Raw genomic sequence first — 20,524 nt, forward strand, 5'->3', positions numbered from 1 at the left:
GCTCATCAATGATCCTAGTCTTTAAATGACATTTTGTGGATCTGGACAGAATGACAATTTCCTGGGGACCATTTCCAGTATATTGATTGACACTTGTTTCTGTGTGCATCTCCTTAGTGTATTCTCTTTCCTTTTCAAAGAGAAGTCCAACTTGCCTTCCGTGGGACAAGCAGCCAGACTCTCTCATTGAGCAGTGCTCTGAGCAACTGTATTTCACTTAGTGATCAAGCGGGTTGTGTAAGCTGGAAATTGCAGCACAAAGTGACTGAGGAGAAAGTGAAAAAGTAATTGATGGGAGGCCAGATAGAGTAATGAAGATGTAAAAGAGAAAAATGAAGATGGGAAATTGCTCAGGGCAGGTGGTTTGGCTGTTATGATAGTTTCTGCAGCCTATTATTCATAAACCTCATACATTTTGTAACTATGCAGCAATCCAAACTGACATAAAAACTCCCACTATCAGGTCTTGCCACAATACGGGAGACACGGGTTGGATCCCTGGGTTGGGAGGATCCCTTGTATTCTTGCCTTGAGAATTCCATGGACAGCAGAGCCTGGCGGGCTACAGTCCATAGGATTGCAAAGAATCGGACATGCCTGAGTGACCAACACTTTCACTTTCACATATATCTGCATCTTACCTGTGAGGTCTGACATTATCAGCATGTTTCAAGTGGTAGGTTAAAAGTTATTACTGATGACACCTCTCAAATCTGACCACCAAGTCCTTCTTCACTCTACAAAGTTTTATTTATCTTTCTTAATGTCTTATTAAGTTGTTGCCATGCTGGGGGGAAGGGTTAATTCAACTTGTCCAATATTCAGCAAGACAGCCTTAGGCGAAGTTCACCCAGATTCAGAATGTCCTTTTTATTTGCTCTCAGCATTCCTAAAGCATTGCGACAAATAAAAGGACTGCAATTTCCCCCCCACCCCCCAGATATTCTCCAAATTTCCTGAGAACTGCAATTGCTGATTTTGAATCCCCAAGCACCGCAAATTCTCCTGACTGCAAAACTTTCTTAGAGATTTAACAGGTTCCTGCCCACGGATAAACTGATAAATGACTTTGGAACCTTCGAGAAGGGGGTGGGAATGAAGGGGTTGGGAGTGGCCGGAAGTCTGCCTGTGGCGCGGGCTGGACCGGGTGCAGACCAAGCATTTCTGGGTGTAGAATCCACTAGAATACAGTGTTCCAAGACCAACTGCAGCCGTTTATGGAGGTGGACATCTGAGACTGATGGAATACTGCTGGGAGGTGGGTGCTAAAGGGATGACAAGCAGCCTCAGCTCCCACCACTTAGGAAACGAAATACATTTTTGCCTCATAGTTTTTTGTGTTGCTCCATGTACCTGATTTGCTGGCCTCGTTTCCAAAGGGTCCCCGAGGTATTACAGAGAAATCGGATCCCAGCCACTTAGAGGCTGTAACTTCCAAGCCAAGTTTTCCCAACAGCAGTGTGCGCCCCGATGTCTAACAGGGCACATCCTACAGAATGTGCCTCATGAAGGGACAGGAAATTCCTTTCTCTTCTGTCCGCACGATGGTTAGACTTGGTGGCTAGGGAGGGCTTCGGGGGGCTGGCGGCTTCATTGCTGGCATGGAGGTGATGAGAGGTAACCGCAGCCCGCAGCCCTGGGGCACGTGAAGGGCCCACACGGGTCATGGAGAGGCGGGTGGGAACGGCCCGGTCTGAGAAAGCACTGGACTTTCTCTAAGGGGCCGCTTTGCAACCAGCATCTTTGCCCTCGACCCTTCCGGACGCCCAGTCTTACGCGTCTCCCCCGCTGCAGACACCCTGGGTGGAAATGTAGCCTACGGGCGTCTCCTGGCCTCCGGGCTTCGGAGGGGAAGACGGCAGCGGCAGGTAGGGGCAGGGGCGAGCCGGGGAGGACGCTTTCCACGCCAGAGGCGGCCCTGGAGCAGCTCCCGGGTCCGGCTGCTGAATCCGCGCTGGAGCCTGAGCAGGGCGGCCTCCCCGTGGGGACACGGCCCGGGTCCCCTGCGCCGCTGGGCGGAGAGGCACCGCCTTCCTTCTGACTCCGAGAGCCACTGCTCTTCCTCCTGCTTAAAAATTCCTATCACTGAAATTAGAACTATTTTACGGTAAGTTTAATTTTTTTCCCCCCAAAATGGATTTACTTCTTGGTCTTTGGACCTAATTCAGTATAGGTATACTGAATATTCCTGGACTGCCCTGGTGGCTCAGACGGTAAAACGTCTGCCTACAGTGCGGGAGACCCGAGTTCGATCCCTGGGTCGGGAAGATCCGATCCCCTGGAGAAGGCAATGGCAACCCACTCCAGTATTCTTGCCTGTAAAATCCCATGGACGGAGGAGCTTGGTGGGCTACAGTCCATGGGGGTCGCACAGAGTCGGACACGACTGAGTGATTTCACTTTCTATACTCTCTGTAAATATTCTTACTTCAAGAACTTTTCAAATATAAATATGTTTACCTTTTAAAATATAACAAAAAAACCCAGATTTTTCTATTTAGGAATTTTTTATTTTTATTTTTAAAGAAAGCACTGGAGCAGTGTTTGTTGATTTTTCTTTCTCTGGTAAACTTGAGTTTTATAGAGTTGCCATATCCTGTGAACCTATGATTTATGTTTCTGAATGAAATAAAATATAACAACTTTTTATTCTCAAAGTATTAATATGAAGAAACTGTAAGAAAGAGAGGTATACCTTTTTTTTAAATGAAAGTTGTGAGAGAATAAGTTATAGTTGGTAGCCTTAGTAGGAAATTTAACACTACCTGCACCTATGGAATATGATTTGGAACTGTGTAGCTTTCCCAAGCCTACCAGATCAAAGTGTATTAGGAAAAAATACAGTGTTTTCCACCAAGTGTGGTCCTTGATGCCTATGTACTACTCTGGATTTCTGTGGACATAGATAAGGAATGGACAGTTAACAAGTAAAGGAGACACTCAGTATTTGGGCCTGTGGATAAACATGGGAAAGCAAAACACTTTTTAATAGATTTGATTTTATAAGAAGAAAACGAGAATAGGGAAAGTACCACAGGTTAGTTAAAATTAATGTCTAAGGCCCAGTGGAGAATGAGGCATAACAAGATTTAAGGCTCCCGGAAAAAGATACGCTTTGTTTCCGGGTAGCTTTGCTGTGCTTCCAGTGGGTGTATAATTCATGAAGTGCAGCGTCTAGATAATACGACACAACTCCTTTATTGCCCTCATCACCTCCTCTTAACATTTATGATTTTCTGCATTTGAGGCCCCTCACTGGGTTATAAGATTGGAATGTAACTGTTGATTTTAGTTCGTTGTCTCTGTGAAATGCATTCGGCTATCCACACGATGTTTCTCATTTCTTGTTCCTTCAGCTTGGTGTATGCGTAAAACACGCCATAGTGGAATTGCCTGTTAAATGCCAGCAAGTTCATCTGTACCTGAGGAAGGAAGAAAAAAAAAAGAAAAACATCGACCATCACCTTATATGGAACATACTACATTAGTGAAAGAACAGGAAGCTACAGACCAGCTTGTTTAGTGTTTATCTGTATTTAAATAGACAATTTCCAAGTTGGGTCAAAGAAAGGGAAACAGCAGGAAATTTAGCAAGTCTAAAGGGAGGGTGTCACTTTGCAGAGAAAGGCAGACAACCAGCAGTTTAGGAAGTAAGTTTGGAAAATTGTAAGACAGGCTCCAGATCTCAGCAGCACTGCTAGCACTGACTCACTCATTCCTAGGACTGCAACTGTGTGTGTGTGTGAGTGTGTGTGTAAGTGTGTGTAAGAGTGTGTGTGAGTGTGTGTGTGTGAGTGCATGTGTGAGAGTGTGCAAGTGTGTGTGTGAGTGAGTGTGTGCGAGTGTGTGTGTGTGAGAGTGTGTGTGTGAGTGTGTGGCTGTGTGTGAGTGAGTGTGAGAGTGTGTGAGTGTGTGTGAGAGTGTGAGTGTGTGTGTGTGTGTGTGTGTGTGTAACTTGGTAGTGATATTGATTTGGCTTCTAGCTAGTGGGCTTCTCTCATTTAGATATTTTCCCTTGGCCACAACGTTTACAATTCTCAAGTAGTTTTTAAGCTACTGAACTCCTTTTCAGGGCAATGTCATACAGGAATCGAATCTGGACCAAGTGACGCTATGAGTTTCCTTAGAAACTTGACATATAGTTAAACTGTTAAAAGAACATTTAAAAAAAAATTTTTTTTTAACTAGGGTACAGTCTGAAATGGAACAATGCCTTTATTCTTTTCCATTTAGGAAAAAGAAGAGGTACCAAGTCCCTCAGTTCTGAAAACCTCAAGCAAAGTTGTCAGGAAGGGGAGGCTCCCCTCTGTCAGGAGCAGGCAGGCATTTTTCCTGCCAAGGGGGCCCCTTTAACAGCCGTCTTTGCAGCAGAAGTGCAAGAGTGTGGGCTTTTAAAACATCCCTAATATATGAAACAACTTGCATTGTTTTCACTTCCTTCTAGAGAGCTGTTAGAAAATACCTAGAGTAGGACTTACAGGAAGACTCTCATACTGCTTTCTGGAGCCAGTCTGACCCTAAAGTGTGGGTAAATTTCAGGCTTCTCTCTAAAACCAGTGGTTTTAGGGAGATGAATAAAACACATCGTAAAAAACTCTCCAGATTTGGGGGCCCCCATAGAGCTACCTGCCTCTTGTTGCACATTCCAGTAGCCCACGAATTGGCTATAAGATTAAAGTACTCTTCTGCCTTTTCAGGGAAACACAATAATCTAGACTGGATGGATTTCCATGCAAATAATTCTGAACTGTTATAACAGCACAGGAGTGATAAATCCTCCTTGAAGAAGGGATGGGTTAGAGGGTGTGCACTTAACAGAGTGAGCTCCATGATGACAGTCAACACGCGATCATGAGGGCATCCTAGCTTTGTTTCCCTAGGTAACTATGGACGAGCTGCCTCACTAGCATATGCTGTGCTGGAGAATCCCCTGGACAGAGGAGGCTGGTGGGCTACAGCCCAGGGGGGCGCACAGAATCGGGCACGACTGAAGCGACTTAGCACACACGGCTGGCTCACTCCCGGAACCTCACTGTGAGCACATCTGTCTGGATGGGACAATCCCACGCGAGGCCACCATTTGTGAACCTCAGGGCCTTGACGCTCCACGGCAGGCACACTAACTGATACCTGTCCAAGCTACGAATGTGCCTAGTCAGTTGGCCTGGTCAACTGTAAAAAGAAAACCCAAAGCGTACAAAATAAGAAAAACCCCTAAAGCCCAGAGTATGAGAAAAAGGGTGTAAACGTTAGGAGCATTTCCATTTCCATCATACCTCACGCTCATAAAACACATCCTCCAGGGTCTTTCCCCCACTGCTGGCACTTACAGCCTCAAACAAAGGCTTGTATGCCTGAAAAAGAAAGACAAGACATCATTTTTTAAAACAAGTTTTCACGTTTTACAAGCATAAAAATTATATCTTCCCAGCAACAAAAGAATTGCGCATCTATTTTAGAACATCTATCCAGAAGGCCTGGATGTTTTTTGTAGGCTCTTTGGTCTCTTGAGGAAATAACAAAAAAAATCCAAACAAGGAGAGTAGGGATGGAATTCCATTCTGTTGGCTTATTCAGGCCTATAAGCCAGGAGGCAAAAGCAATTCTACTCTCTGTGCACACAGTTTAAGCTAATTTCCATATTTGTCTCTTAGCACTGGTTAGACACATCGTAGAGGCTAAATGGTTTAATCGGTATGGGTTCACGGGTTTTTTTGAGATGACAACGGATAAAATTCATGTGGAATTTTAAGTGAGGAAGGGGTGAAAACGGGGAGAAGCTCAAATTTTAGGATTATGCTCAAGAGCCTCTTGCAGTGACACAAAGGTTCATGCATTGTTGGTTGGCTTATCTTTCCCTGGGGGCAAAGATGAGAGGGGTGTCATTCTAGTCCTGGAAAAGCTCCCTGGAGGCTCTGTGTGTTACTGTCTGCAAGTGAGAAGGGAGGGTGGCAGGGGATGAGGTTATAACCTTGAGCTGAGAAGCTTCGGGCTGTCCAAGAGCAACCAGGCGCGCAGTAAGAGGACGTGGCAGCCCTCTTGCCCGAATGCTGGCCACTGAGCAAAGAGAGTGCTATAAACAGTATGACCATATTCTGCCCTCCTAGGAGACATTCTGTACCTAGCAATGTTTGCCCAGTGGGCACTTGAAAGGGCGGCTGGGGCAGGCTCTTTCACATAACTCTGACATGAGCTCACATTTCCACCGCACCAGTCCCTTGGGGAATTTGCTCTATCAAGCACTTTATAAAAAAAAAAAAAAAAAAAGGCTCAAATGACCATCCCCTGGAGATTTAAACAAGTACTTGCTTGGCAGGAATCTTAGAAAACACACTAGCTTGGTTTAGAAACTTGGTGTATTTCTTTGGGAGAGACATCCTAGCAAGAGAGACTGCCTTCTAGCCTATAAACATTATAACCTCATTAGATAAAGTGTCAATGTGATGTGTGGACTTTCTAAAGCACGCGAGACGAAAGCACGCGAGACGAAAGCACGCGAGACATTCCAGGGCAAGCACGCACTCCGTAACTGTCCGCTACCCTCTTCATCTGCTCGAAGTCCTCGGCTTGGGCCAGCAGGCGCAGCCCCTCGGGGAAGAGCTTGCCGCAGGTCGGGTAGAGGGTCTCCCGGTCCTCTTTGCTCAACTCGGTGCCAAAGGAGTTCAGAGTGATGATAAAAGCACGCCGGTCAGCCTCAAACTTAATTTGCAAGACATCAGAGTCAGTGAAATTGAACCAGCTACTAAATGCTCTAGACAAATTCATTTTCAGAACGATCTGCCTTCTTTCCAATCTATGGCTAATTATAATGTGGACATGTGTTATTAATGTTCCCACAGTCTCTTCCTGTCACGGAGCAACTCGGCTGGCCAGAGAAGGAGCCCACAGCAGTGACGACAACCCAGGAGGCCAGGGCATTCCACTAAAACTCAGTTCCCAGGCTCTGTTATCAGTTACTCAAGCGTTTCTCTCGCATAGGCGCCTAGAGTCTCGAACGGCTCTTCCATAAAGATCAGAGTAAGACCTACTTGCTGGGATCGATTCAGAGACAGGACAAGATAATGCAGATAGAAGGTCCTGGCAAAATGTATAGAACCAGAAAGTGCATGTCCTACCAGTTAACATCCCTTTCTGAATGCTGACATCAGTAGGATCTTTAAAACAAACCGGGCTACTTACCATCTGTTTGTACTTTTTTCTTCTTTCAAGTCCTAGGGTCAGTTCAGTTCAGTCACTCAGTCGTGTCCGACTCTTTGTGACCCCATGAGTCTCAGCACGCCAGGCCTCCCTGTCCATCACCAACTCCCAGAGTTCACTCAGATCAGTAAATCTAAGCCTGTCGCTAAGGATCATGGGACTTGGGACAAGGAAATACCTGTTTCCTCATTTGTCAACGGTGAGGTCTGACCACACGCTCTCAGGAGGGGTCAGTCTGCTCCCCACCTGTCTCCTCTGCGCTGAGCCCTCCTAGACGCTGAGCTCCCAGCCCCACGTGCCGACTCTCTGCTTCATCTTACCGCCAGACCCTTCTTGAAATCGCCTTCTATGTCTTCACACTCCTCTTGGTTCTGCTTCTCCCCACTCTGACCATTCCATCTCAGTCTGTCCCCCATTTCACCTCCTCTGCCTGCCGGGGGAATCTGCTATGATGACCTTGGGCTAAGAAGGCCTTCTCCACCTACCCAAAGCTACCTGCGCTTACCACATTATTTTAAAATCTCCACGTGTGTCTTTCATCCCACTGCACTCTAAAATCTTTGAGGGGTCATGTCTGTCTTGTTCCTTATTTTTGGATATCTAGTGCCTGACACAGGAAGATCTTAAATGTTTACCAACTCCAACAGAACGGTCCACCGTCCTACCACTCTAAAATTCTCCACCATGTTGCTACCCGAGGTGTGTTTCAAGGGTTCGTAGTTTTGACATCAATGGAAAGCTTATTAGAAGTTCAGAATCTTAGACTGTAGTCCAGACCTAGTGAACTAGAATCTGCATTTGAAATGAGATCCCAAGATTACTCATATGCACATCAGAGCTGAAATGAATTGCTCTGCAGTATCATTTTTTGTTTTTTTTTTTACTAATTAACCAATAGCAAATCCAGACTTACAACACATCTTACTGGAACTGTGTTGTTAGAACAGGTGTTTCCTATCAGAGCGAGAGTTGGTTTCTTCTGATTCTTTTGATTGCTCTCATGGAAATTATGGGCACGTCAGAAGCAAGGGGAGGCCTTATATGGAAGCAAAGGCAGCTGCCTCTGGCTACTGAATATAACCAATCCTGTCAGTAATCTTAGGCCTTCCAGGGATAAGAAAAGAAATGCAAGAGGGAGATTTCATGGCAATAAGAAACCCAGTTTCTGGTATATAATATATGTTAGCTATTAATAGTGCTATTGTATACCTCTGTAAGGTTATTATTCTTTTTTAATTTTTATTAAATGAAAGATTATTCTATAGTGCTTAATGATTTTCAAATTTCACGTTTCATATAATCCCATAATAACCCTTCCCCCTGTTCTGTCCTTCCCCCTTCACTCACTTCACTGGTAACCACTAGTTTGTTCTCTTTATCCCCGAGTCTGCTTCTTTTTTGTTTTATTCACTGGTTTATTTTTTAGATTCCACATATAAGATAACATACAGTACTTGTGTCTCTCTGTTTTATTTAGTACAATGCCCTCCAAATCCATCCAAGTTGCTGCAAATGGCAAGATTTCATCCTTTTTCATGGCTGAATAGTATTCCATTGCATATATGTACTACATCTTCTTTACCTTTTCATCTGTTGATAGACATTTAGGTTGCTTCCATACTTTGGAAATTGTAAATAATGCTACTATACACATTGGAGTGTATGTATCTTTTCAAATTAGTACCTTTGCTTTTTTCAGATATGTATCAGGAGTGGAACTGCTGGGTCATGTGGTAGTTCTAGTTTCTTTTCTTTTTTTTTGAGAAAATCCCATACCATTTTCCACAGCGGCTGCACCAATTTATATTCCTAGCAACAGTGATGATGGTTTCCTTTTCTCCACATCCTTGCCAACATTTGTTGTTTATATTCTTTTTGGTGATAGTCATTTTGACAGATGTGAAAGTTATTAATCTTAACATAACTCTTTCCCACATATTTGTTAGGTACAAAGTATGTGAATCATTGCTAAGCCACAGGAATTATGCCATGTAGAATCTATACTTTGAGCCATAGATAATGTGGCTTTTTATAAAATAGCTAGTACTTAAATTTATGAAAAGAAAGTGAGATGCTTCAGAGGGTCACTAGGCTGCTTGTGTTATGCGCTCAGCATGTCTGGAACTCACTTTTTGACAACTGGCATGCCTTGAAAAAATCATTTTTGATGCCCACTGCCTATGTAATACAGATAGAGATAGAAAATATTTTTGGAGTCCTCCAAAGAGCTCTTACTTCAAGGACTGCTTTGACTTTAAATTTTCAACAGTATCTTTAACTATAAAAGTTTAATAATTAGATATTTGAAGGGAATTACTTTTATCAAGGGGCTTCCCAGGTGGCACTAGTGGTAAAGAACTTAAACTGCTAATGCAGGAGATGTGAGAGATGTGGTTTGATCCCTGGGTCGGGAAGACCCCCTGGAGGAGGGCATGATAACCCACTCCAGTATTCCTGCCTGGAGAATCCCAAGGACAGAGGAGCCTGGTGGGCTACAGTCCATGGGGTTGCAGAGTTGGACACAACTGAAGCGACTAAGCACAGACACACTTTTATCAAACGCAGTATCAGAACGTTAGGTTAAAATACGTGCAGATGACGTTATTTCAGCTTTTTTTCTTCTTCAATGAACAGTTCTTATCAGGCTTTTCTTGAAATCAGAAGTCATTCAAATTTGTAAATATTAATATCTACCTAGTCCTGAGTGTTCATTGGAAAGACTGATGCTGAAGCTGAAACTCCAATATGTTGGCCACCTGATGCAAAGAGCTGACTCATTTGAAAAGACCCTGATGCTGGGAAAGATTGAAGGCGGGAGGAGAAGGGGACAGCAGAGGATGAGATGATTGGATGGCATCACCGACTCGATGGACATGAATTTGAGTAAACTCTGGGAGTTGGTGATGGACAGGGAGGCCTGGCGTGCTGGTTGCAAAGAGTCGGACACGACAGAGAGACTGAACTGAACCCACCAATGAAGCCAGTATAACTGATAATCTAATGATTAGGGATATTCTTTAGACAAAACTCCTTTCCACAGGGCAAAGCAAGAGCTTTCTAAGCCCAGTAAGCTTTTGTGTTTTATTTTTTGGCTGTGCCACATGGCTTCAGGGATTCTTAGTTCCCCAACCAGGGATTGAACCTGTGCTCTTGGCAGTGAAAGCGAAGAATCCTAGCACTGGACCACCGGGGAATACTTTTTTTTTTAAGATCCAGGTGAAATAGTAAGTCAGCAAGAGAGATCCAGGTAAAACACTCAGCACAAACTACGCCCAGAATTCCCCTCCGATCCCTTGATCTCTGGCCTGAGTCTCCCGTGTGTGTGCAGACTGACAGTTGCAAGCAGGAGGGCCTCTGGGCACAGATGAAAGCTGTGATGATGAAGAGGGATTATAGGGAGTATAGCATCAGTTAGAGAGGTGGGCGCCGATGGTGGCATCTGCCACTCTGTGAGGAGTAAGTGGGCACGCCGACTGGGAATCACCACCCCTGGTCTTTCTGCTGGGGGTGGTGATGCTCAGGGGTTGCTCGTGGAGGCCTGTACTTTAGGACTTACATGAGGAGCGCCACCCACAGGGGTTTTGTTGACAAGCTGTGGGGGTTCCCAACAGGCCCAAAGTCGGGAGGGAACTTGGTGATTGTTATGGGAACCTATAGTGCACCAGTTGTCCAAAGCATACTAAATTTTTAATGAATTATAATCTGCTTTCTTCCTACTACATCCAAGTAAATCATGATCAAACTTCTATAAGCATTATTCTTTTTTAATTTCCAAATAAGCTCTTCTCTGTAGAAAACTAGGAAAACACCACTCTATTTGAAGACATCAAATGATACACATAATAAAATATATTGCTATTTTATTTCTAGATAAAATAACTTCTAAGAATAAAAAAAATGGTAGGACTATATAAGTAAAAAGCGTGTAAGCCTGTTATTTGGCATAAAAAAGTCAAGGTCTCTTTCTTACCTCCAGAATGGGACACATGACTTCTGCTGTGATATCACCGTGATTCTTACAGAATTTGTAGAATGCCTCGATGTAGGACTTAAAAAGAAGAAAGACCACAAAACAAGAAAATGAACATATTTTTATTTTGGAAATTTCTAGATCAGCTTTTCACTACTTATTAAACTGTTTAATGAAAATTGAATTACTTCTCCCATAGGGAGATATCTTATAATACGTTTGATGCAAACTTTCACCTTGCAGTACATTGCAGAGCCTAAAAAGCAAAACTCCGTAAAAGAACAAAATTGAACTTATCATAGCTTGAAATAACTTACCAAGCACTTTTTTGCATGGCTCTTGGATTATTTCATAGTTAATTCTCGCTATTCTAACAAGAGTATGAAACTCTCTTATGAGCTCAGCAAATAAATCCAGAATTGGGCCTATGAAAAAGCGAAAGTCCAAGCACTCAGGAGACACATTTGGGATGGTGCTGAGTGTGGACAATACATGGGGAAGGCAGAGTCTAGGCGTAGAGTCAGGCGGTCTGTGTTTGAGTCTCAACTCTATTACCTACTAGCTCGCTGACTTCTGCCAACTAAATTTACCTCTCCACGTTTCAGTTTTCTCATCTGGGGAGTGGGGATGGCATGTACATTTGCTGAGAAGAGTAAATGAACTCATACCTAGAAATGCTTAAAACAATGGCTTCTGCTAGCTGTATCTCAGGGATGCCTCGTCTAAGCCCATGGTCTCCTTATAAAAAGGAGGCAGCGGCAATGCGGTGCCTTGGAGAGGAGGGTTCATACGTTGCAGCATGAGAAGCTAGATAGAGGGCATGTCTGTCCAGGTGCCCTGTGAGACTGTAAGGATGCTGCGGTTGCATGGGGGACACGGACAGCCCCTGTGACTCAGCCCGTCACACAGAACGTCTCAGAGGGCGGCGGCGTGGTCCAGAGAGACGGTCACGCTGCACCAGGTGGTGTGGTGTCCAAGGGCGGCTCATCCTGGTGCACACCGTCAGCAAATTAAAATTCTGTGGGCAGGTTCACTGTGAGACTCACGGGCTCTGTAACAGGGCTGAGGTCAGAGACGAAAACTACATAACACAGGGCTCACAGGGTAAGCTGCTGCTTTTGAAATGGACTGACGTTGTTCACCCCACTCATCTATCTACCTATCCATCCTTCCATCCATCCAGTTGACACCTTTTATGTGCCAGGCACCATGTACAAGCTAAGGATACAGAGAAGAATGGGATCATCTCAGGAATCTTGCTGGATGGCAGAAGTTGACATACGAGTATTTAACTAGAAGACAGGTCAGGACTAAAGAGCTTTGTTCCCATGATGCCCGACTTCACAGTTCAGAGGCTGGCTAGCAAGTGCTAGCGCTAAGTCACTTTCAGTCGTGTCCGACTCTGTGTGCCCCCATGGACTGTAGCCTACCAGGCTCCGGTGTCCATGGGATTCTCCAGGCAAGAATACTGGAGTGGGTTTCCATTTCCTTCTCCAGGGGATCTTCCCGACCCAGGGATTGAACCCACATCTCTTCTGTCTCCTGCATTGGCAGGCGGGTTCTTTACCGCTAGCACTACCTGGGAAGCCCAAAACCAAACAGCTGAGCCGATCCTCGGTCAATATAGAGAAAGTGTTAGTTGCCCAGTCGTGTCCTACTCTTTGCAACCCAGGCAAGAATAATGGGGTGGGTTGCCATTTACTTCTCCAGGGGATCTTCCTGACCCAGGAACGGAACCTGGGTCTCATGCTTTGCAGGTGGATTCTCTACCAGATGAGCTGCTAGCAAGTAAATAACATCTGATGAAGAACTCTGGTTACAATGTATTATATAATAAAGAAGAACATCATATCTGGGGAAACAGTTACCTTGTACAGTTTATTACGCAGGATTTCAATATTCAGTTCATCTAGAGCATTTTCAGACGTACAGTCTTGAAAGAACGGAGCTGAAAGCAGAAATTATCATTCAAAATAAATCAAAAGAGGATTTTAAATTGTAGAAACTGTCTCCTGAATGTACCACCCCCTGCTCACTGCTAACTAGGACAATTGACAGCCTCAATGAAGCTCAGTGGCGGTGATGGGGGAGTGACTACTGAGGAAGCATTTGCTCTGTGCAAGCCCTCAGTAATCACTGGATACACTTGAACGTTTTCAATCCTCCCAACCTTGTACTCCTCACTTTATGGTTTCCGCTTTTGAAGTCCCTCCCCACATCAGCCAGCCACAGTTACCATTTGCAACCTTACGATGTGACAAGTATGGAGCTGTATTAAAAACTGTCCTAGTTTTAAAAACTCTTTGATAGGAAGAGAGTATTGTTTTCAGCATGAGGAAACTTGAGTGAAATGAATTCTCCCACGTCCCGTGGTTGGGGGCGGCAGGGCCTGGCTTCGTGCCTGTGAACATGGGTTTTCAGACTCATCGTCTTTCGGCCACGCTATGCTCCTGGAGCAACCGACCCTTAATAATGATGCAATTACTTTTTTTTTTAAAGTTTGTTTTAAATGGCAGCTATTATGACGAATGATCAGCAGTGAACAGCTATTATCAGGGTTTCCTGACAATGGAGGTATAAAATGATTCCTTCAGCATTTTAAATGCTGCAACTATTGTCCATGCCAAAGTATGATGACATTAACATTTATTTTCTCACTGCTTCAGGTCGTTTGACAGACACTCCTGAGCATCTCAGAAAAAAATGGCATTCCCAAACTTCCTAAAACAAAGTGTTTCCCAGACACAGCCCTATACAGAAATTTAAAATGAAAAGGTAAGGAACTTAATCACCTAAAACACAGCTAGAAAATTTTTTGAAAAATTACAAGTGTTATCATTTATTTGCTGTGATCAGGAGTGAAGCCCATGGGCTTGGATGTTGGAAGGTGAGGCCTGGCCCTGCTCGGCTACCAATGGTCTGCGTGGGGTCTGGGGTGGTATTACATCACTCGTCTTGACCTGAAAAAGGAGGGAGCTGGACCAGATGATTCTGCAATGTCCCCTTCCCCTTCTAGGAATCTGTATAGTATGACGCTGCATTCATGGAGACAACTGTGAGTGGCAAGTGCGTTTTCTGATGGTGTGATAACGCGCACAAACAGCCGCACGGTGACTTGGGCGCTCGTACCTAAGGGCGTCTCCACCAGAATGGCGTTGAAGAGGTCAGAAGGCGTCTCTGCGATGTTGACTGCTTCCATTTCCGTGAAGTGGCCGAGGGGGTGGCACTTCCCCAGAATGTCCTTCACGGGTTTGCTCTGCAGAGCGCCGTTCATCAGGAGAATCACGTTGTCTATCATGTAACTGCACCTGGGGTGGAAGGGGGACCCGGTGGTTAGGGACACGATTGCACGAGGATAAGGAGCACCCCACAGGTTAAAGCAGCACACACCGTCCAGGCACGTCCTCGTTCACGAAGGAAATCACATCTCCTTTAAGTTTAAGCTCTGGCGTATGAGAGATGTGGGTGGGGTAAGATACATGACTCGCAGAGGGAACTGTAGTTTGAAAAACCACATTCATAGCTCTAATAACTGACCGGTGAACCACGCAGGAGATGACCCTACACACTAACTATCGTATGTGGGGGGTGGGGCTGGGGGCAGAGAGCCGCGAGGGTGTAGATTGTTTGATTTCTGGTAATGGACTGTGGACTGACAAAGTTGAGAAACACAGAACTGAAGGGTTTCTTTCTACTTTAAAAGCTGACTGTTGAAATCTGTGATGAAGCCCCATCACTGAGGATTCAAAGTTTTAAGTATTTAAAATAAAAAGGAATAAAATTAACATATTCATTTTAAAATTAAAATGTTTTATGTATTTAAAATTAGACTGTTCCGGTCTTTTTCTCTTATGAGGGAGTGAGCTTTCTAACCTCTTCCCCCTCCCAGAACCCCAGGAGTCCACAGATTCACACTTTATGTGATTTCTTCCTTCAATACAAAGCCCTATATTCCCAGGATGTTGCAAACGATGAGGTGAAGAAGTAAGAGAGACCCAGTCGCCTCCTGTGTAGAGAACACAGCTTGAGGGAGGTCCTGGAGAAGGAGCCACTGGGATGCCCTGCAGCGCAGCAGGCAGGCTGTGCAAAGATTGAGGGTGGCGTGCGGCCTCAGAGCTGGGCCTTAAACCTGTCTGGGGTCAGACTGATGAGGTGGTTGGATGGCATCACCGGCTCGATGGACATGAGTTTGAGTAAACTCCGGGACAGGGAGGCCTGGGGTGCTGCAGTCCATGGGGTCGCAGAGAGTCGGACACGACTGAGCGACTGAACTGAACTGGGAACAGACTTCCTAGGGAGTGACTTCAGGCTGCAGCTTGCAGAATGAGTAAGAGCTGTCTAAGCAAAAGCAGCCGGGAATGGGGCGAAAGAGTGCTTGCAGGCAGAAGGGAGAACACGTGGAAAGCCCCAGAGGTGGAGAGCCAGGAACAAGGACATCCTTCTGCCTGAGGCTGAGTGCTGGAGGTGGGGCCCAGACTGAACAGGCGAGGTCCTGAAGGACTAGATGAGGAATGTAGATCGAGGGCCATGGGAGATGCTGAGTGCCTTTAAGGACGGGGAGAATTACGATCTATATAGACAGAATAGGCATTAAAACAGAAGAGGGAAATACACTTATATAGCAAAGTGCTTTACAAAACTTATACTGCATTTATATTTAATTATGATAATCACACTGTAATGATAATAGGTACTATTATTAATGAAATTTTACAGATGAGCAACTAGAGGCCCAGACAGGTAAAAATCTCAGCCATGATGACACAGCTAACAAATGAGAGAGCGGTGTGTCAAACTCGGTCTGCTCCTGGAACCTTTCTCTGAACGCTCAGGTTATGTTGTGTTTAGTTGTCAAGGATGACGCATCGGTTTCTGGTTTTAACAGTTAGAAGCTGGAGCCATTTATTGAGATGCGAGCGTTGGAGGAAGAACAGGTTATAATAGGAGCAGGTTTGGGGCAGAGTGAGCTCAGATGCCCAGGAGGAGATACCAGGCAGGCTTCAGCCATCTGAGTCCTGAAGACAGCGCTGGGGCAGAGACGGTCAGGGAACCGGGCAGTTTGAAGGTAGAAGCAGATGTTTGGGAGTGCTTGAGGTCACACCTTGGTGGGTACCTCAAGAGTTCAGTCCTGAGAATTCTGGGGAGCCCCAACATTCAAGGCCCTGGACAGAACTCAGCAGGAATGAGCAGACGGTAGGAAGAAAGCCACAGGAAGGAGTTCTAGGACATTTCAGAAAGAAGACGTCAAAGGCCCCAGGAAAATCAAGGTGGACACTAAAGCAAGTGTTCTCAGGATGCAGCCACGCAGAGGTCCTCTAACGCAGAGCGAACACGCGTTCAGGGGGGTTTGCTTGTGGAAGGGGAAGGGAAGAAGGCAGAAAGCTGGCCACTGTGTGTTTAGAATGAGAGGGAAGTAAAGAGGTTTTGTTCGCTTTGTTTTTTAAAAGAGTTCACGCTACAGGGCGGCGGAAGGTAACTAATATGGAGACCTAGGGGCTGAAGGAACTTTGGACTTCCAGTTTTGGTGTTTTTCCCCTGAAGATGGGAGCGAAGAGAACGTGATTAAGAGCTGAGGGGAAAGAGGCAGCGAGAGGCTGAGGTGGACGAGCCAGAAAGGACAGCTAAGCGGTGAGACACAGTCCTCAGGTCTGACAGCAAGGGGACTCACCCACTGCACAGTTCAAGCTTGAAAAACAAACGCCTTTCAGGACTTCCCTGGTGGTCCAGCGGTTAAGACTCTGCCTTGCAATGCACAGGACGCGGGCTTCATCCCTGGTCAGAGAGCCAAGACCCCACATGCGACTAAGCTCACGCGCCTCACTAGAGACTCGTGTGCTGGAAACCAGAGTCCACGCACTCCAGAGCCCCGCCACAACCACAGAGGCCCAGGCACCGCGACGGAAGATCCCGCAGGTCACAACTAAGACCAGACACCGCCAAAGCTGAATAAATAAATGTGAAAAAAAAAAACCCAAAACCCACCTTTCACTGGATGAAAATAAGCCTGTCCACTCAGAAGCACAGTCACTGGAGTCTGGCTGCCTGGGTTACAGGCTTCCTGGGCAAGAATGAATTTCCAGCAGGAAAATAGTCTCCTGCATGGCCCCTGAGCTTCTCAAAGTTATCCCAACAAAAATTTTACCCAAAGGAGTTTAAAACAAGGCACGTATCCCTTCATGAAATTGTGTAACTATAAAATTTCTTCACCCCCTCCAAACAGCAGTGCCACATTTAGACATTATGGAATTGGAGAATCCTTTTTACCTCCTGAAAAGGATATTAAAATGGAAGTGCTTATTTAACTGTCCCTTTATGGCTCAGAAGCTATTACCTGAGAGGGGAATTGCCAGCACTTAATAATCTTAGCAGACTCGAGATATTTAATTGTTCCCCACAGCACCCCTGTGATGTAAAAGCAGGTGAGCCGCCAACATTCCCGATTTGCAGAGAACTATTAGACCGACGCTCACGGGGGCGAACAAAGTCAGTGAGACTTCAGCCCACAGGTCACAAGACCCAAGCCCTTGCCTGTATGATGCATGTGGGCATGTGTACGTGTGTGTGTGTGCACATGTGTGTATTGGGTGCCTTTTTTTTTAAAGTTAATGGAGAGGCTAGTCCTACATTGCAAAGAGAAAGGCATATGGAGATTGAATTGTTTTATTTCAACTCATTTAAGTGGCCTTGTTTCCAAGATGGGATAATAATAGCAGTTCTCAGCTGTGTCCAGAAAACGAAGTGAGAACTCAAGATTGGACCACGGCAGGTGAGAGGCGTCTCTTTCCTCACCTCCATCACACAGGCCCTGGGTGCATAATGAGTGGCGGTTTGGGGTGGAAGGGGATAGTATGCCCAGAAGATAGCTTGTTCTCTCCAGACAATAATCCTGATAACCTTCAGGGCCATGCCTCCAGGGGTTAGGAATGAACTCTCTAATGGGTCACTTGAGTCATGTTTGAGTTTAAAGTCACCCGGCTGCTCGCCTAGTTCAAACTCCTCATGTTTTCAATACTTGTGCTTATAAGTAGTAACAGAGCCAAGACTTGTGTCCACTCAGTTGGGTCAACGTTTTTCCCACTTATGGTCTAGACAAACATTCTCACTAAGCCCCTTCTAAATATTTTCTCTATAACGCTGACATCGGCACCTCTGAAAATCATGAAGTGAAGTGAAGTGAAAGTTGCTCAGTCGTGTCCAACTCTTTGTGACCCCATGGACTATACAGTCTGTGGAATTCTCCAGGCCAGAATACTTTCCCTTCTCCAGGGGATCTTCCCAACCCAGGGATCGAACCCAGGTCTCCCGTATTGCAGGCAGATTCTTTACCAGCTGAGCCCCCAGGGAAGTGCATGAATGAACCTAAAATTGTGAGAGTAAATGACACAATTTCAAAAAGTTTAGGTTTTAAAAAGATGAATTTTTAAAAATGCCAACCTTGCTTGAGGTTGTTAATATGTGTCAGACATTACATGCAATACACACATGGTTCTACTCAAGACTCCCCCCCAGCCAGCGCTTAAGGACCACTTCACACGGAGGAATCAGGCTGTGGGGGTTCCATACCTTGTCCAAGGCCACCCCACTGCAGAGGGGCAGTGTTGGGACCCCACCGCCAAAGCCCGGCTCCATGCTGGATTTAGACAAAGCAGCTTCGCCCAGAAGATATTTTAATATTTCCTTTTGGACTTAATGCTGTTCTTTTTCCTTCTGCTCCCAAACTTATTTAAGGATCTGGAAGCTAACTAAATTAACTTTCCTGTGATATAACTATCAAATTCTGGGCTAATGTAACAGTTGTTATATGGTCAGACACTAGAGCGAGCCATAATTTGGTGCTAGTGGAACTGTTCTATGAATAAAAGTTTTAAGTACTTAGGTGTCATTAGCAGCGGCTGAGAAATGACCATCATTCCCGAAGCACTCTGGCGCGAGATAGTTAGGCAAAGAGAGGTATAAGAACTGTACCTCTATAGGCAAAGAACCATATTCTTCTTTTAAGAATGTAGTTAGCAGAGGTTCGGAAGAAAGTGGTCATGTCTTTTCTGAAGACACATCTACTAAGATGGTAGGCAGAGGGAAAAGCCAGAGGGTTTTACAAATCCTTTAGGCTTCTCTGGTCGGATTTTGGTCTAACCATATCATGCACCATTTGACCCCCCTCCCCAACCAAGTTAATATTCAAGATATATGAAAAGGAAAACATTCATCAATACAGTGAAATGAGGGGAAAAAGAGATTTCAATAAATCTCTATAAGATCTCAAACACAGAATTCTGTTGATGGCTTTAGAGCAAAAGAAGTCCCTGATCAGAAGGTACATGTGATAAAGCAGATGCAGAGTTGGGAAACTGCCATGAAAGGTGTCAGGCTTGGGCCGGTTCAGGAACAGTGACAATTGGTTCAAGGCTGTAAGGCAAGGGTCAGGGCAATTAACTACAATAATTTTCCAGGGACGTGACCTCCCAGGTGGGGCAAGGCAGCAAGTCTTAGGAGCATTGCCGTGCAACCACACGAAACAATTGCTGAAAACTACACACAGCTCATTTACTTTAAGTCGATCCGTAAAAACTTTTACGGTAAGCTTACACACTGCAAAGACATTTCTGGTGTATCATAGCTGCCAGTATTTAAAACGAAGCTCTTAAATCAGTCAAATTAAATTATTCAGTGAAGTGTCTGGATACTCACCTGCTATATGCTGATTTCTGTCCTCCTAAAATTCACATTGAATGAAATTCCAGCAAACTATTCAAATCCTTAAAGGATGATGCCATCAAGGTTTTGCTTTCATTATGTCAGCAAATCTGGAAGACCTGGTAGTGGCCACGGACTGGAAAAGGTCAATCCTCATCCCAGTTCCCAAGAAGGGTGGTACTAACGAATGTGCTAACCATCGGACAATTGCACACATCTCCCAGGCTAGGAAGGTCATGCTTAAAATCTTGCATGCTAGGCTTCTGCTGCTGCTAAGTCGCCTCAGTCGTGTCCGACTCTGTGTGACCCCATAGACGGCAGCCGACCAGGCTCCTCCATCCCTGGAATTCTCCAGGCAAGAATACTGGAGTGGGTTGCCATTTCCTTCTCCAATGCATGCTAGTTCGTTAGAAGAGAAAATTTAACAATATTCAAAATATCACTTAAGTGGGCATGAGAGACAGTAATGGCTAGAGATATAATGATATTTCAATAACACAGCATCATTCCTAGATAAAGCTTGCATACCGAAATAAGTTCTGAGGATGCAACCCATATCACATCAACAAGTAGGAGAATAACAATCCTAAGAGCCATTCGCTTCCGCTGAGTGAAACCACTGCTCTGGGAATTCATTCGGTTCATGATAAACACACACACTAT

At 45.1% G+C, this 20,524-nt stretch overlaps 1 protein-coding gene across 3 annotated transcripts in view; it reads right to left on the reverse strand.

Moving 5' to 3' along the window:
* Positions 1-2,488: 2,488 nt before the first annotated feature.
* Positions 2,489-20,524, reverse strand: part of ATP6V0D2 (ATPase H+ transporting V0 subunit d2) — a 49,275-nt gene continuing 31,239 nt past the window's right edge. Inside the window, exons 3-8 of one of the 3 annotated variants that reach the window (XM_043880263.1) lie at positions 14,297-14,475; positions 13,036-13,115; positions 11,168-11,245; positions 6,541-6,699; positions 5,277-5,354; positions 2,489-3,422 (exon numbers count right to left, since the gene is read on the reverse strand). In XM_043880263.1, coding sequence (XP_043736198.1) covers positions 3,261-3,422; positions 5,277-5,354; positions 6,541-6,699; positions 11,168-11,245; positions 13,036-13,115; positions 14,297-14,475 — 736 coding nt within the window. In that variant the 3' untranslated portion in view covers positions 2,489-3,260. Of the gene's footprint in view, positions 3,423-5,276; positions 5,355-6,522; positions 6,700-11,167; positions 11,246-13,035; positions 13,116-14,296; positions 14,476-20,524 lie in introns of all 3 variants that reach the window. The other 2 variants (XM_043880261.1, XM_043880264.1) reach the window with 2 other exon arrangements.

This window comes from Cervus elaphus, chromosome 21 (assembly GCF_910594005.1).
Source record: "Cervus elaphus chromosome 21, mCerEla1.1, whole genome shotgun sequence".
In the NCBI taxonomy this organism is placed as follows: domain Eukaryota; kingdom Metazoa; phylum Chordata; class Mammalia; order Artiodactyla; family Cervidae; genus Cervus; species Cervus elaphus.